We start from the raw sequence: 16,457 nt of genomic DNA, 5'->3' as shown, positions 1-16,457 counted from the left end.
TGAGGTAACCAGAGCCCAAAGAGGCTAAGGGGCTTGGCGCTTCCTCAGTCACCTTGCCAGAGCCTGTGAAACTGAAACAGGTCCTTTCCTCCCCTCGCCTCCTTTTCTTTCTTTCTTAGAGACCCTGCCCCTTACACACACACATGCGCGCGCGCACACACACAAAGCAACTCAAAAAAATTGAGAGATTTATTTCCCCAAATTAGCCTCTGTTCTAACATTTCTACCAGATTAGGTAGGAAAGACCCAACAGCTTCTCTCCCAGAACATTAGAGGGCAGTAGCGAGTCAGGCCCGCCGCACAGTGGATGAACTATAGTGAGGACAATCATCTCTTTTGGCATGAGAAGCACAAGAAACTGATTAAAATTGGCCCTGGACTCTTCAGCTTTCTCTGGTAAGCCCTGGCTTACAGAGTCTTTGAAGTGGGGTGCTCTGGTTCCCATCCACAAGAGCAAGAAAGGGATGACACCCCAGGGAGCCGCCCCAGCAACAGCTGCCAATACTTCTTGGAGCAGCAGCCCATAATCACCTCATTTTCCTGCTCCCAGTGCCATCCGAAAGGGACTCTGCGGCCTTCGGCTTCCTGGGAGGTAGCACAGATGGAAGGCTGCAAGGACGCAGAGGGAACATGTCTATCAAAACGGCCGGCTTCTGATGCTGGGCCCTGGGGTCCCAAGCCCTCCAAAGATAAGAGAATCAGGCGAGAAACAAGAGCCTAGTACTTTTCCGCAGAAACAAAAGGTCAGTGAAACTTGGCAGGCCTCCCTGTTCCTGAATGATTCCCAGAGGATAGTAAATTTGGAAAGTGGTCAGTGTTGAAATCCAGACATATGGGCCTGGCTGCTGAAGCCTGGCTCCCTCCTGTTGCCTCCACAACATGTGAGAGTGAAATATACAGAGTTGAGGGCACGGCGTTCACCCCTTGCCATTAATTTCGATTAAATAAACTTAGCCCAGACGTAGGGCTCTACTGTTCTGCTTTAGCCAAGGTGTGCGGGAAACGCCAGCTCTGCCACTCACTGGTCAAGTGAACCCACACACATGAGTTAAGTTTTCTGTGCCTCAGTTTCCTCATCTGTAAAATGAAGGCAATACTAATAGTACCTACTTCTTCAGTTGTTATGAGGCTTTACATAGTCCCTGACTACAATTAGTGTTCAATGAATGATAGCTATTATCTACTACTAATGATGATGATAAAGATCTTAAAATATGGAGTTTTTCTGCCCTCATTTCGTAAGAAGTCAGTTCAACGTCTTGGGGCCTTTACTGTTAGGAAATTCTCTCTTACTTTAAGAACCCTCAAGAAGCTTGTTGGACAACCGTGCAAATCAACCTAGGATTATTACACTAGAAAACCCGTATCACACATCTAAAACTTACCTCTAAATATCTGCCTCAGGCCATTTAAGCTGAAGTGTGTCTCTGTTCTTACCTAAGGTGCTGGTTGTAGAAGTTGTTCCTGAAAGGCCAATTCACCAGGGTTTGATTGGAAGGTTCTAGAAACACAGTGTCTACACTTCTATAAGTCGCTCTAGTGCCAGTGGAAAGGCCAAGTAATTCATCCTACTTACACTAAACTTAGGACAAACACTTACACTAAGATGGATGAATGGAGAACACATTTTCTAGAGATGAGCATGACAATATCCACCATTCCATCGGATGCTCTTCCCATGGCAGGTTTTGCATCTTCTCCCATTGAATCTGGGAGGGCTTGGGCACAATACCACATGACTTCCAGGGGTAAGTCATACAGGACAGTACAGCTTCCTCCCAATTTTCTTTGGGATGCTCATTCTTGGAAGGCAGCCACCATGCTTCGAGGAAGACCAAGCAGCCACTCAGAGAGGCCATGTATAGGGGCTTCATGTGACAGCCCCTGCTGGGGTCCCAGCCAACAACTCCCTCAATCTCTGGACAAGTAAGGATGCAGTCCTTCAGATAATTCTAGACCTAGGGCTGGACACATCACTCCATGTGTCCCCAGCACCCCAAGAGTTGGAGACCCTCAGAAACCTCATTTCTAGTTACCAACTCCTGCATTAGAGCAAGGGTTTTTTAAACATTTTGAGTATCCTATCCTGTTTTTGTTTTTACCAACAATCTTACATAGAACCTCAAATATAAATAAAATAGATAAAGCTGGTGTTGCATTCATCGATGTGGGTCGGGAGGAGACCAGAAACTGGCCTGATGTAACTGTTGCCTGACATCTTCCTCTGTTCAATGTGAAAGGTAAATAAATCTTAGGACCCCAAAATCCCTAAGCCAATGGCACAAGTCAAGCTGGGAGCTGCATCAGGTAAACCTGCCTCCCATTTTATTCCTAAATAGGATGACTACAAAGAAAAAAAGCTACAGACCTCCTTTGCAATTTGCCCACTAAGAAATTCCTTGTGTGTCCCAAGATCTTTACCCTAAAATGGTTCTGTTGAATTTTATCCTGACAATGTAAATTGATCACTTGTCTTCACAGGACGGAGAGAAAAGACAAAACTCAAAGTCATCTCTCTGCTCACCTGAGACAAGTACACATCTGATTGCTTCCTCTGATGTAAAAAAGCAGAGTCACTGAGCTAGACAAGGCATAAGTGACTATTCCTCTACCCCCTCCCACATGTGAATTGTGTATTTGGTGAAAGGCTGATCAAAGACTCAAAAGAATGCAACCGCTTGTCTCTTATCTGCCCATACCTTTGCAAAATTTCTTCCTCTTTCCCCAATATTCTCCCTTTAAATATTGAAGCCTTCAAAATCATCATTGGAGAAAGGCACAAACTTGCCTCCCAGGTGCACGTCCTTAACCTTGGCAAAATAAACTTTCTAAATGATTGAGATCTGTCTCAGACACTTTTTGGTTCACACCAATTTCCTGGGTCTTTCAGGAACCCTGTTTGAGAACAGGTGAGCACTTCAGGACAACAGCACAGATTGGCACCACAACTTTCCCAGAGATATTCAGACTCAAGTAAAGTGGCAAAAAATGTGTATTCTATGCCTCTGTGACCCCAGCCCCCTCCATCTTCAGCGGACTAGGTTGAAGTGCTGGTCTGCTCCTCTGGTCCTCTTCAGCCAGCATGGGACTGGTGAGGAAAAGGTTGTGCTGGACTCCTCACCGCCCGGCTACCTGACCTTGGTGTTGAGCTTCAGGTATGCCACATAGTGTGTCAGGAGCAGCCTTTGGAAGGCACCGCTGTAGAAGGCCCAGGCCGGGATCAGGCTCAGAAAGCCCGCCTTAAACAGAGAGAAGCATCAGTGTTGGGGAGGAAGGAATAACAAGTACCTCAGTTCATCTTTGTGGTCTTTAAAAATATTTTTTTCTGACTACTAAAGTGGAGCCCCAGAACCTTTTATGTAATTGATAAAGTTTAAGGGTCTTGTGACACTTTCTCAGCTCACAAGGTTTTCTCAGACGCCAAAGTAGCCAGTCCTTTTAAACTCCTTTGGACGACCTAGTACAATCAGCCCTAAGGATTTTTTTTTCTTTGAGACAAGGTCTTGCTCTGTCACCCAGGCTGGAGTGCAGTGGCACGATCACGACTTACTGCAGCCTCAACCTCCCGGGCTCAAGGGATCCTCCCACTTCAGCCTCTTGAGTAGCTGGTACCATAAGAGTGTGTCACCATGCCTGGCTAATTTTTTCTTTTTTTTTTTTCAGAGACAGGGTCTCACTATGTTGCCCAGGCTGTTCTCAAACTCCTGGACTTAAGTGATCCTCCTGCTTTGGCCTCCCAAAGTGTTGGGATTACAGGTGTGAGCCACCATGCCCGGTCTGGAAATTCTAAATGAAGAGAACTCTGTGTTAACCACCTCCCTGACTTACTTTTTCTCTTAGTGAGTATGTCCCCACTTGTCTTCAAGTCCTTTCTACCAAGCTTCTGTTAAAATGAGGATCCTGGGCCAGGCATGGTGGCTCACACCTGTAATCTCAGCACTTTGGGAGGCTAAGGCAGGTGGATCACTTGAGGTCAGGAGTTTGAGACCAGCCTGGCCAACATGGTGAAACCCCGTCTCTACTAAAAAGACAAAAATTAGCCAGACATGGTGGCGCATGCCTGTAGTCTCAGCTACTCGGGAGGCTGAGGCAGGAGAATCACTTGAACCCAGGAGGTAGAGGTTGCATTGAGCTGAGATCACACCATTGCACTCCAGCCTGGGTGACAGAGCGAGAGTCTGTCACAAATAAATAAATAAATAAATAAAATGAGGATCCAGGAGAGAATCAGAAAGGCTTTCCATCATTTGGCACAACTCCAAGGCATAGTGGGCGCTAAGGAAATACGTGAAGCCTGGATGAATGGAAGTCAGTCACAGAAAGGTATAGATTATCAACATGCAGCACTTGCTTTTCAAAGAGGGGGAAGCCTTCAGTTCAATGTATTTCAGGCTGTAAGTACAGGCCTTGAAAGATTGCTTGCCACCAAATTGCAACTGTGTCTTGCACAGTTCTGGGGTCCAGGACCCCAGAAGCAATCATTTCATAATGATTCACAGCATAACTTTATTAATCCAACATGCCTCAATCCACCTATTCCCTACAGAACAACAGGATTCCAACCAGAGGAAAACTTGAGCTTTTAGGGGAGCTATTCATGTTTTGTCAGCCAGCTCAGATCCTCAGATCTCTGCATTCCTCTGAGATATTTGAAGACAAGGGACTAATGACAGCTTCTGGGAGCCAAAGCTGACCTCTCCTCCCACTAGCCACGTCGCTGAATCAACACAACTTCTTCCTCAAGAACTTCATTTTTCTCTCCGAGCTTTCTTATCTCACAGCAAAGTCAAGCCCTTTCAGTAGCTCTGTCTTGAACTAAATGTTTTGCCATAGTGAGGTCAGCCATAAAGAAAATAAGCAAAATAAATTACAATTCCAGCCCCCTTAAAAAAGTCCTAAAAGAGTCCCTCTTCCATCTCCATCTTTGTCTACCCCTTCCCAGCCTGGAAGGGCCATGTAGGAGCCAGAAAAGGCTGTGGCCCCAGACAAAAGCGGACTTAAATTCTAGCTTCACCATTACCAGCTGGGTGGCCATGGGCCAGCTGTTGCAGCTCTGAGCTTTGTTTTCCTCCATTGTAAAAGGGTGACTCTAAGTCCTATCTCACAAGATTATTAGGACAACTAAGTGAGGCAACATGCATGAAGCCTCCAAGCACGACAGGGTCTCTGTAGGTAGGGGCTCCATTCCTGCCTCGGTCCCAGCGCCATGCTCCCTGTGGGTGGAGGGCGTGCTATCTTTGCCTGGCCTCTTGGTAATAAAAGGGTCGCTTATTTACCATTTGATTCTACATGGTTGCCTCTCTCTTTAGATACAATGATCTTTCTAAATCCTGGCAAACTCGAAATTGGCTTTAATGATTAACATATTTTCATTTATTTTCTCTCCTATTTCACCAGGCACAAAAACTCCTTTTCCTGGTCTGTTCTTGGCAACTGTTTGCCTGAAGAAATTAGAATCTGTTATCTAAGAAATTAAAAGGAAAGGTCAAGAAAATATTCAGGCCGGGCACAGTGGCTCACACCTGTAATCCTAGCACTTTGGGAGGCCAAAGCGGGAGGATAGCTGGAGCCCAGGAGTTCAAGACCAGTCTGGGCAACAAAGTGAGCCCCAGTCTCTACCAAAAAAAAAATTAAAACATTAGCTGGATGTAGTGGCATGTGCCTATAGTCCCAGCTACTGCGGAGGCTGAGGTGGGAGGAAATCTTGAGCCCAGGAGTTCAAAGAGGCTGCGGTGAGTTGTGATCCTGCACTGCACTCCAGCCTGGGCAACATGGCTATGTCAAAATTAAATAAAATATTCAACTTTGACCCTGTGTCAAGATAAAATAAAATTTTATTCCATTTTTATAAAAATAAAATGTTTATTTTTCTACAAGGAAACATTTTTCAGATGCTGATGAGTTCTGTTTAAGCCATCAGCATCCTGGAGGACTAAGGTCACAGTGTCCTCCTGAAGGTGGAAGGGATGCCATCCCCACTGGAGAGGGCTAAGCTGTGACACCGAGAAAGTGCACAAGAAATCTGTAGTTTTGGCTGGGTGTGGTGGCTCACGCCTGTAATCCCAGCACTTTGGGAGGTCAAGGCAGGCAGATCACCTGAGGCCAACAGTTGGAGACCAACCTGGCCAACATGGTGAAACCCTGTCTCCACTAAAAATACAAAAATTAGCCAGTTGTGGCAGAGAGCACCTGTAATCCCAGCTACTCAGAAGGCTGAGGCAGGAGAATCGCTGGAACCTGGGAGGTGGAGGCGGCAGTGAGCCAAGATCGCACCACTGCACTCCAGCCCGGGCAACAGCGAGACTCCATCTCAAAAAAAAAAGATCTGTAATTTTTCTTTCCTGGAGATAGTGGGAAGTGGGAGGAGAGAAAGAGAAAGGCGTGGTCAGAAGTGTGTCCTCTGTCGGGTGTGAGCTCTGGCCTAGGCTGGGGGCTGAAGGATAAGGCCTGGCGCATGAAGGATGGAGAAGTGTGATTCATGAGTAAGGGTGGCACTGAGGGCAAAGAAGGGGCCATGGCCCCCACTCCTCTGCGGTCCAACCACAGGAAATTATCTCAGCATGGTGAGACAGGTGCTGAGATTTGGTTTTTCCAGCTTCCTTCAGGTCCACGTTGGTGCTGATGTAGAGATAGCAGCCAGAGGTCTATGTGGATCAAAGCTGCAGATGGACCTTGGGCCTGTAGCTGGAGGGGGACGTGGCAGAGTACAGCAGTCTGCTGCCCTCAGTAGCTGGGGAGACCTTATCAGGGTATCCACTGGCCAAGTCAAAAGGACAGAAAGGTTCATCTCCCTCATCCTCGACAGACATAAACTTCAGCAAGGTGAACAGCCACCCAGGACACCAGCCCACACACATGGAAGGACCGTCATGGACCACAGGGCATCCTCTCCCAGCGCCACCTAGTGAGAGGGGCAGGAAGAAGGGAGCCTCCAGGGAAGGATGAACATTTCTCCCTAAATAACAGACTAAGAGTACATTTCCTAAATGGCCAGTTGAGATGACTAGATCAAACTCAGTTTAGACTCATTGGACATTCGATGAATTTTCCTGCAGCAAGTAGTGATCTGGAAAAAGACCAGATCAGCAACAGAAAAAATAAAGACCTTATATCCTCTCTGCATGTCTGCTTTGTAGTGTGAGTTACATTGGTGATTCTGCACATTGTTGAGGTTCTACATAAAAATAGCAAGTAATTGAGAAAGTTCAATATCTCTTGCCAGAGTCTTTAAGTCCCAGCAGATAAAGGAATGCTTTGGTAGACTTTAGCGCATGGAGCCATGAATCCTTCTACCATCCATGAAAGACAGAGAGAGAGATCCAATTCCTGCAGTAGAAAAGCCAATCAGACAGAGGAGGAAATTGGCAGATCATGGGTAAGTGAGGAAACCCCATCTAACTTTCTTTGGTGGGACTGGAGTCAGAGCTATGCCAATGTTATGTTTGCTTCAGTATTAGTGAGCAATACTCAAGTCTACCTTTGTTTCATGTTTGTGTTTGTTTTTAAAAGCAGTCCAGGAGTGGTAAGAGCCTCTTCTGCCATATGCTGGATCTGTGGCATGCTGGAGCTGGCTTGCACTCACTCATAAGAGCCCACTGCGATCATTCTCAGCAAACTAACACAGAAACAGAAAACCAAACACCACATGTTCTCACTCATAAGTGGGAGTTGAACAATGAGAACACATGGACACAGGGAGGGGAACATCACACACCGGGGCCTGTCGGGGGGTGGGGGGCAAGGGGAGAGAGAGCATTAGGACAAATACCTAGTGCAAGCGGGGCTTAAAACCTAGATGACGGGTTGATAGGTGCAGCAAACCACCATGGCACATGTATACCTATGTAACAAACCTGCATGTTTTGCACATGCATCCTGGAACTTAAAGTAAAATAAAAATGAAAACTAAAAAAAGAGCCCTCTGTGCACCATGCACTCCTCAATTCATGCACACAGCGTCATGTCCGTGGCTTAAACTCAGCCATGCTGGAAGTATTTATACCGTGGAAGTCAAATGCTACACATCAAAGTGGTTTGTGCTTGTTTTGTTTTTTTGCCTGGAGGGCTGATAGCTAAACATTGACTGGAATAGAGGGTCAAGAGAAGACAGCAGCCCCCACGTGGAAGCGCCATATATCTTGGTCTTCCCTGCCCAACAGCTCCTGGGAGCCACCTTACTTTCTGAGGGGAGGAGGGAGGCAGCCAAGAATGAGACTTGCCAACTTAGGGGTTATCTAGCGGCTGAGCTCCCAGGCTCCGGCTTCTCCCCACCTCGCCACATAGTCCTTGTACCTGGCTATATTAACGCATCAATGAGTGCTCCAGCAGCAAGGAAGAGCTAGCCCAGCCCTGCCAGGGCCACCTGCGTGTCCTCCCTCCCTGGCTTCAAGAAAAGGAGAAGTTATCAATTACCAAGATTTCATGGGCAAGGCAGCCACAGGTTTCACCTCCAATTGTGACATAATTCAATGACTCTTTGACAAACTCATCAGCAGTCTTGGTTATCACATTGGTATTTAGATACTTTGTCATTGCAGTCGAGACAGCATATGGGGTCAGCACCTACAACGGGAAACAAAGACCATGGCACAGAAGCAATCCACCCCAGGAAGAAGACTCAGAAATTAACACTCAAGTCCCCATCCCACCATTTCCCGACCCTTCTCTTCCTAGGCAAAGTTTTAAGATCTTGAGTGGAAAAAGGCACAGTACCGGCACAGAGCTGGGAATCAGAAATTTGGTTTCTCAAGATGAGAACCTACCTAGCCAACATCAAGTGGCCCAAATGCCCTGCCCAACACACAGTGTGAATGGGAAGAACTCGGGTCTCTCTCTCAGAACCGAGTTGCAAGACAGCAAATAAAAATACAGGATGTCCAGTTAAATTTGAAGTTCAGACAAACAATGAAAACCACTTCAGCACAATCGTATCCCAAGTATTGCATGGGACATACTTATACTGAAAACTATTCATAGGCATCTGAAATTCAAATTTAACTGGAGGTCCTGTATTTAATCTGGCAACTCTATCTCAGAAGTTTGTTTCTAATACATATAACCAAAGTTGGAGCAACTGAAAGCACTCTGGATTCCCACTTTCACACTTCAGTTAGGAACCAAGAGTAGCACATACCTCATAACCCTTTCCTGTTGTGGTAAGAAAAACAATCACACATTGTGCCCTAAAAACCCAACACCATGTTTCCACCTGTGGGCTAACCACATTGTGGCCTGGCATGGGGATTCATAATGGGGTTTTATTACCTTATTCCCAGAACAAAGGGTTTGGCATCTTTAGAAAGAAAAAAGGCTGGCATGGTGACTCATGCCTGTAATCCCAGCATGTTGGGAGGCCAAGGCAGGACGATTGCTTGAGCCCAGGAGTGCGAGACCAGCCTGAGCAACATGGCAAAACCTCATCTCCATTAAAAATAGAAAAATTAGTCAGGCACGGTGGCACATGCCTGTAGTCCTAGCTACTTAGGAGGCTGAAGCAGGAGGATCCACTGAACCTGGAAGGCAGAGGTTACAGTGAGCCAAGATCGTGCCACTACACTCCAGCCTAGGCTACATCAGAGTGAAACCCTGTCAAAAAAAAAAAAAGAAAAGAACAGAAAAAGAAAGAAAGAGAAAGAAAAGAAACAGTAAAAAAAAAAATCCACAAAAGTTTTCTAGGTTTTATTTTTCTTCACATCACATTTGGAATTACATTATTTCATAATTGAACCCAATTATGAATCAATTAATCCAAATGAGCAGGTTCCTATGGAAATTAAAGCATGATTAATTTGTATAACACTTTTCTTCCAAGGATCTCAAAGTGCTACTCTTTGAGAAATATAAGGAGTGTGCTTTCTCCACCACAGTTTCCAGATAGGGAAGTAATGATAAGTATTTTCATTCTTAAGTGATTTTGGGTTGACAAAACACCTGTATGTACAAAATAGGGGCTCAATAAGTATTGTTTAAACATATGTACTTATTTCTTTGTTAGATCTTTACTATAACCCAGAGATATAAGCAGGCATTATAAGCCCCTTTTTATGGATGGGAAAACTGAGGCTCACAGAGTTTAAACAAGCTGACCAGGATCACTCAGATGATAAGTGGTAGAGCTGTGATGAAATTCAAACCCAACTCCACAGTACATACTTCTTCATTCATTCAGCGAGTATTTATTCATTCAGCGAGTATTTATTGAGTGTGCGTTCGGAGAGGCCAATTGGTTTTTGAAAGATCACAGTCTTTTCACTTTCTCCTCCTTGCTAGAAAAGCACCTCGAAGTTCTCTGCATCAGGGAAGGGACAAGGGACTCCATTTCCCCACCCACATCTCCTCCTGACCCTCCTGTTCCATAGTACCCACTACCTCGGCAGCTGTGCCCCAAGGATCAAGACAAGATGCTGCTGAGGGTCACATGGCTAGGAAGCAGGTGGCTGCGATGATCATTCATGTTTAGAAATCACCAAGGATTCTTGGTTCCTTCTTCTTCCAGACACATGCATAATAGAATTGCACTTCCTGGCCCCCTGTGGCTGTGTAGGACCATGCAAGCAGAGTTGGCCAGTGATTTATGAACAGAGGTGACATGTGTCATCTCTGGGCCACAGCATTTCATTGTCAAAGCAGGACCCACTAGAACTTCCCACTCCTTTTCCTCTGGCATGTCGGCTGCTCCGTCAGCCTGGGGCCCTGTGTCAGCACAGTGAGCCAATGTCTTCTGTGAACCCACAGTGGATGTGTCACGTGAATGCAAAATAGGACTTTGTTGTTTTAAGCCACTGAGATTTTAGGGGTTATTTTTTTACTGCAGCAAACTTAGCCCAGACAGAGTTGCAGCATTACAAAAGGGAAACCCCAGCTTCAGCTGGGAGTGGGAGCACGGAGACCCCAGCATGGAAGCAGGACCCTCTGATGGGTCAGACGGCTTCTGCATGGCAGAGAAAGGGACTGTGACCCGGTGGCAAGGCTGTTACAACCACTCACTATGGCTCAGAAATGATATTATTGGCCAAATTCCTACCATTAACTCATATCTGCCTACTTAATAAGCTTTACCCTGTAGCTGGTTAGTTTATAGGAACAGCTGCCTAAAATACTCTCACTGGATATTTTAATTGAAAATCAGTGTGTGCAGCAATAATTTCCAAGATATAATTTTGAGTGTGCCTTTCTCCATTTCTAATAGTATATCGTAAAACTTCTTCCCACACAACAATAACAAAACAAAACAAAAACTCTGTTTATTCTACGTTCCAGAAACTATCTAACTCTAACTCTGTTGCTGAACCAAGCACAAATAAATCACTGACACTTTAGGAATCACATTGCTCAGCCTGCAGCAGGCAGTGACAGCCCAGCTCTGCCTAGGTGAGGACAGGTCATCTCCACGATGACCTGTGGAAGGGAAGCAGAGTGCCTCCTCCTCACCTGCTCGAGAACCAGAGTGTGGGGACCTCTGTGGCCCATCACAGAAGGACCCCTCCCCTGGTGACTAGCCCCTCCCCTCGTTCAAACTCGGATCAAGTGCCCAGTTTTGTTTTGTTTGCTTCTTCTCCAGAATTCCTCCCACATAAGCCTGTGTTCTGTACCGGGGTCAGAGAGGAAAAGCCACAACCAACCCGAATGTCTGCTCTGATGAAGCATCAGGTAGCAAGAAGGTCCACAGCATTTCTGAGCAGCCACTCCCCTCTCCTATTTCCTCCTCCAGCACCCAGGGCGCGGGGGAGGGCAACAGAAGCCACAGCAGCAGGTGGGACTGAGGCGCCCCAAAAGCCCACGTGGCATCCCCAGCTCATCTTCCTGTTGACCACACGTGAGCAGCCAGACCCACAGGAGGCAGTGGCCCCAGCCGCGGGAGGTCCAGAGTAACCCTTCTCAAGGACTCACAGCCGCCCACCTCACCTGGATGATGACAAGGACTCCACAGCTGCCCACCTCACCTGGATGATGACTTCTTTTGCTTTATATTCCTCTTGCAGGGCCTTGGAAAATGCGCACACAAACGCCTGGAGCAAGAAGGAGAGACACCTGAGGCCCCAGAGTGAGCTCCCTCGTCAAAGCCAACTTCCTCTGACTTCCAGGGGCACTGCAGACACACTACCTGCTAGACCTTAAAATAGAGTGGGGAGCTCTGGGTACGGAGTTTCAGCTGCACAGGTTGAATATGTTCTGGAGATCTACTATACAGCATGGTGACAAAAGCTAACAATCATAGACAACATACCTGAAAATTACTAAGCAAGTAGATCTCAGGGGTCCTTACCACAAAAAAAAAACCGGTAAGTATGTGAGGTCATGGATATGTTAATTCGCTTGACTTGATCGTTTCACAACATATACATATATTAAAATATCACCTTGCATACTATAAATAGACACAATTTTTATTTGTCAAGTACGCCTTAATAAAGCTGGAGAGTGGGGCAGAAAGAGGGTAAGGGAAAAAATGAACCAGCTTGCCTTGATGGGAGTTAGCACTTCATCCCCCGGTCTGGGAAGAGGACCTCCCACTCGCAGGAAAATCTGTTTTGGGATAAATCCATCCCTAGGGCCCCTGCATAGATTAACCTCCCTTGTACAGCGCCCCCTCCTCCTCAGGCTGTTTTTATGACTAGGGCATGGGGACACCAGGCTAGATCTCCCAGTCTGGAAGGAAGCTACAGTGTCACTTGTCAGCAGGAAGACGGCAAGGGCTCCCAGAGGAGGTGAGTGGGGCAGGCATCCCCGGAGGCTGGCCAAGTTGTGCACCGCAGGGCTTCGTGTGCCCAGAGCAGGTGCTTTATTCTAATTTTCTCTTGGACTTCCCAGTGACTAGCTCAGCCCTGCACATAAGAGAGCGTCTCCAGGTAAACCTTTCCATCAACTTGCCAGATGATCAAAGGAAATTGCCAACTGGGAGAAATAAGAGGAAGAAGGAAGAGACTTGGAAGTCATGACATCACTCACCTTGGAAGCTGAGTACATGGAGTAGAGAGGCCAAGGAAACAGGGCTATCCCAGAAGAAATGTTCAGGATGAGACCTTTCCGCCTGAAAGGCAAAGAAGCAAAGTTCCCATGGCTTTGTTGCCCTACCTGACCTTGAGTACAAAGAAAACAAAGGGTCCCGTGTGAACACTGCCAGACTCGACCCTTTCTAGGCTTCCGCAAGTGCTAGGGGCTCTGCTTCTAGGAATGGTAAGTGAACTTCCCCTACCTTCCCCTGGAGGGCGCCACACAGCGATGTCTGAACTTCCCCTACCTTCCCCTGGAGGGCGCCACACAGCGATGTCTGAATTTCCGCCGCACAGTGACGCCACCTGGCAGTCATGTGACATCACATAATGTGAGGGGCTTGCTCTTGGAAACAGGCTGTGCTACAACTGAGGTCTCTCCACCAAAATACTGATAACCAGCTCAGCTCAGGATTTAAGGGGAGAGAATCCTTCTCCCTTAAATGTGACCACATGAGCTGCCGGTCCCTTTGGACTCAGGACCCACAGCAGGACGGATGTCACATGGTGGAATATTGTCTTGGATAGAATTTCACAGTACAGGACCTGCTCACACAGATACCCTATGCAAGTCTCCAGGAGCCTTACTTGTCCTTTTGAAATTCAATATTCTTAATCCTTCCCAATTAGACGGATACAATGGAGGGGCAGGGGACAAGAAACTGCAAATTAGAATCCAAGGCCAAGCCCCTTCTTCCTCTAGGGAAGATAAGCTATCAAGCATTTGCTTTTAATGAACACACCTGAGAAAAACCAACTCCCAAATGGGCATTGGAATAGGGTGACATAAATATGGAATAAGTGGAGGAGCTGACAGAGCAGTGATTTTCACAATAAATCGGAGTATTCTCTCTGACAAAAGCTGAAATTCCTAACAAAGAGATGGTCTTGATCTCGGGCCAACTTCTGAAGTTTTCTTTTACATTCAACATTAGTTAATTTTTCTTTAATCCAGTGTGTGCTGAAACTGCCGTTCTCTTCCTCCCTCCGACGTGTGTTACGTTTGACCTTCACATGAGCTTGTCTGTCTGCAGAGCTGGCCTGGCCCAGAACGTTATGGTTTTTTTTCCCCATAATCACCGTGTGCTTTCATCATAGCTGTTATCGTTTGTTAAAGCACAGCCAGATGGCCTCTGTGTCCCCAGTCCCTGAGTTAGCTGACCGCCAGGGCAGGGAGGCCATGTTGCTCCACACTTTTTTGAAGAAGGCCTTACCTTGATTCCATATGTTTCAGAATTAGCTGTGTCATCTACAAGAGAAGGCCAAAGGTAAGCCCGACAAGGAACTAAGTAGCAGTGCAAGGGGGCGGGATGGAAACAGGGAAGGGAGCGCGAGAGGAAGCTGGGAAAGAGCCTCATCTTCTCAGACGGCCTTGAAAATTGCTGGCACTCATTGGAGGTCACTCTGGCCACATTAGAGTCTGCCTGGAACCCACAGGAGCCAACCTAGACAAATGACAGGCTGCTCTGGGGCCTCTGGTTTCTTCCCCCTAAAGCTAATGTCTTCCTGGAAAATGAGGGCAGTGAAAAATTGGGGGAATTGGCTTACAGCTGTGGGACCAACACTGAGGTTCCCATGATACTCTTCATTCTGCGGGACAGGCAAAAGTGGACTGGCCATGAGTTGGAATTGGGGAACTATGGGGAAACCTAACAAGACTCTGTAGAGAGAAGGACACCTCTTTGATTCAACAGCAACCGCTTACGCAGCCTGCAGCTAAGCTATGAAATAGCTCTGTGGACACAGCGCATGGCCACTCCTGTGTATTGGAATTACAAGAGCCTTGAGAGGCCCCTTCCCCCTCCCAGCCTAGAGACCCCTGAAAAGGTCTTCCCTGCAATTTCAGGAGCCTAAAAGAACTTTTTGTTCCAAAATTACAAGGTACACATTTTACAAATGAAGGAAGAGGCAACCTCATGGACTGAAATGTTCTCTGAGGTAGAATTGACCGCAATCAGGCCTGGCAGGCCTGGAGCAGATCCTGACTGCAGCAGGTTTGAGACAAGGGACCCAAGTGAAAGGAGAGGGGTGGAGATATCAAGGCACCTGGGGACCGGAAGACACAGGCTGCCCATTTCTCCATGCTGTCCAGGGGCCCTGCAGCAGCTCCTCAGAGGTGCCCGCTCCCAGGCCAGGCCCCAGCCTGTCTCAGAGCCTCCAGGGAATGTCTTCGCTGCTGGGGGGCCAGGGGGCCAGGGCAGTGGAGGGGGTGGGGCTCTCTAGAACCACTGGGCTGCCTCTGCAACACTGGATTTTGGGGAAGAAGAGGGAGGATGAGGGGCGAGATAGTGTCAGACCGCTTCCCGTGAATGACTTCATAGGGATATTATATGAGCCTTGTCAGCCAGCACCCACATTGCCTCGAAGCCTCCCGAATGAACTCACTAGCCCTGTTGGCTGAATGATCCCAATGAGAGAGACAACACTGAATCTCGTGGGTCCCCGCCTCAAGGCTTCCAATATTCAGTTTCTTATTCCACCTTCCCTTTGCCCTCAAATGCATATTCTCCCATCCCTGCCCCGAAAGAGAACTCGACTATCTCCAGACGGCTTCTTTAAAATAGTGCAACTTCACTAGTCATGCTTCTAACCAGCATGGTTCACTGGGGCGTGGTATACTTAGAAGCTAAACTTCAATTTATTTTATTTCATACTTAGGGAACTTAGTGTTTATCAATATATAATTTTTTTAAACAAATCAAAGCATTTCTCTGCTAAAGGAGTCAGAGGGTTGTCAAGTGCATTTGGGAAATACCTATGATCAAACAGCCCAAGACTAAAAGGTCAGTTGTAAAATAACGTGAAAGACTTTAGTGATAAGGCTGCAGATGACAGTTAGACATATAAAACTCATAATTACATCAGCTGGGGGCTCCAAAAAGCCATCAATTGCTAAGCACAAAAAGATGTGTGTACCCAATAGCAACTGAGCAGGAAACCATAAAATACCAGCATGCTTATAGAAAAATAACCAAATAGTTATTGTCAGCCCAACTTATTCACCTGAAAAGAAAAAATTTTTTGTCTACTCTGCCTCCATTTCCCCTCCTTATCTTAACAGCAACCTGGCTTTCTTTGGGAAATCTGTCCTCCCCTACTTCCAGTCCATGTTGTTCAGATGGGTGAGACTGAGCCTTCTGCTACTCTCCAACCAGGGTCCCAGCTCCTTGAAATCAGGAATCAGACTTTACTTATCACTGCAGTCCTACTGACCTTCCAGAGTGGTCACCAAGGCTGCCATATACAGCTGTGAATGTTGTGTACTGAGCAAGGTGTGGGGTTAGTGCAGGTGGGAAGCTCAGAGCTCACTCACAAGCCACGTGTCCTAGTAGAGGAAGAGGGCTTTATCCCCAGAGGAAGGGGGAACACGTCATTCACACAAAATCCTCATCTACTCACCAAGTCACACAGCCTCAAGCTGTGTCCATTCTTAAACAGTACCTTTCTCTAAATTGTCTACATAGG

The 16,457-nt window shown here is 46.8% G+C and overlaps 1 protein-coding gene across 1 annotated transcript in view; it reads right to left on the bottom strand.

Annotated features, from left to right (window-relative positions):
* Positions 1–2,974: 2,974 nt before the first annotated feature.
* Positions 2,975–16,457, bottom strand: part of HSD17B3 (hydroxysteroid 17-beta dehydrogenase 3) — a 72,755-nt gene continuing 59,272 nt past the window's right edge. The window contains exons 7-11 of the mRNA XM_024345777.3: positions 14,207–14,241; positions 12,949–13,030; positions 11,943–12,008; positions 8,413–8,562; positions 2,975–3,239 (exon numbers count right to left, since the gene is read on the bottom strand). Of these exons, the coding sequence (XP_024201545.1) occupies positions 3,129–3,239; positions 8,413–8,562; positions 11,943–12,008; positions 12,949–13,030; positions 14,207–14,241 (444 nt within the window). The 3' untranslated portion in view covers positions 2,975–3,128. The remainder of the gene's footprint in view (positions 3,240–8,412; positions 8,563–11,942; positions 12,009–12,948; positions 13,031–14,206; positions 14,242–16,457) is intronic.

The sequence above is a fragment of the Pan troglodytes genome, chromosome 11 (assembly GCF_028858775.2).
Source record: "Pan troglodytes isolate AG18354 chromosome 11, NHGRI_mPanTro3-v2.0_pri, whole genome shotgun sequence".
Lineage (NCBI taxonomy): Eukaryota > Metazoa > Chordata > Mammalia > Primates > Hominidae > Pan > Pan troglodytes.
Note: the sequence above shows the minus strand (reverse complement) of the source record. Positions and strands in the feature narration are given on the sequence as shown.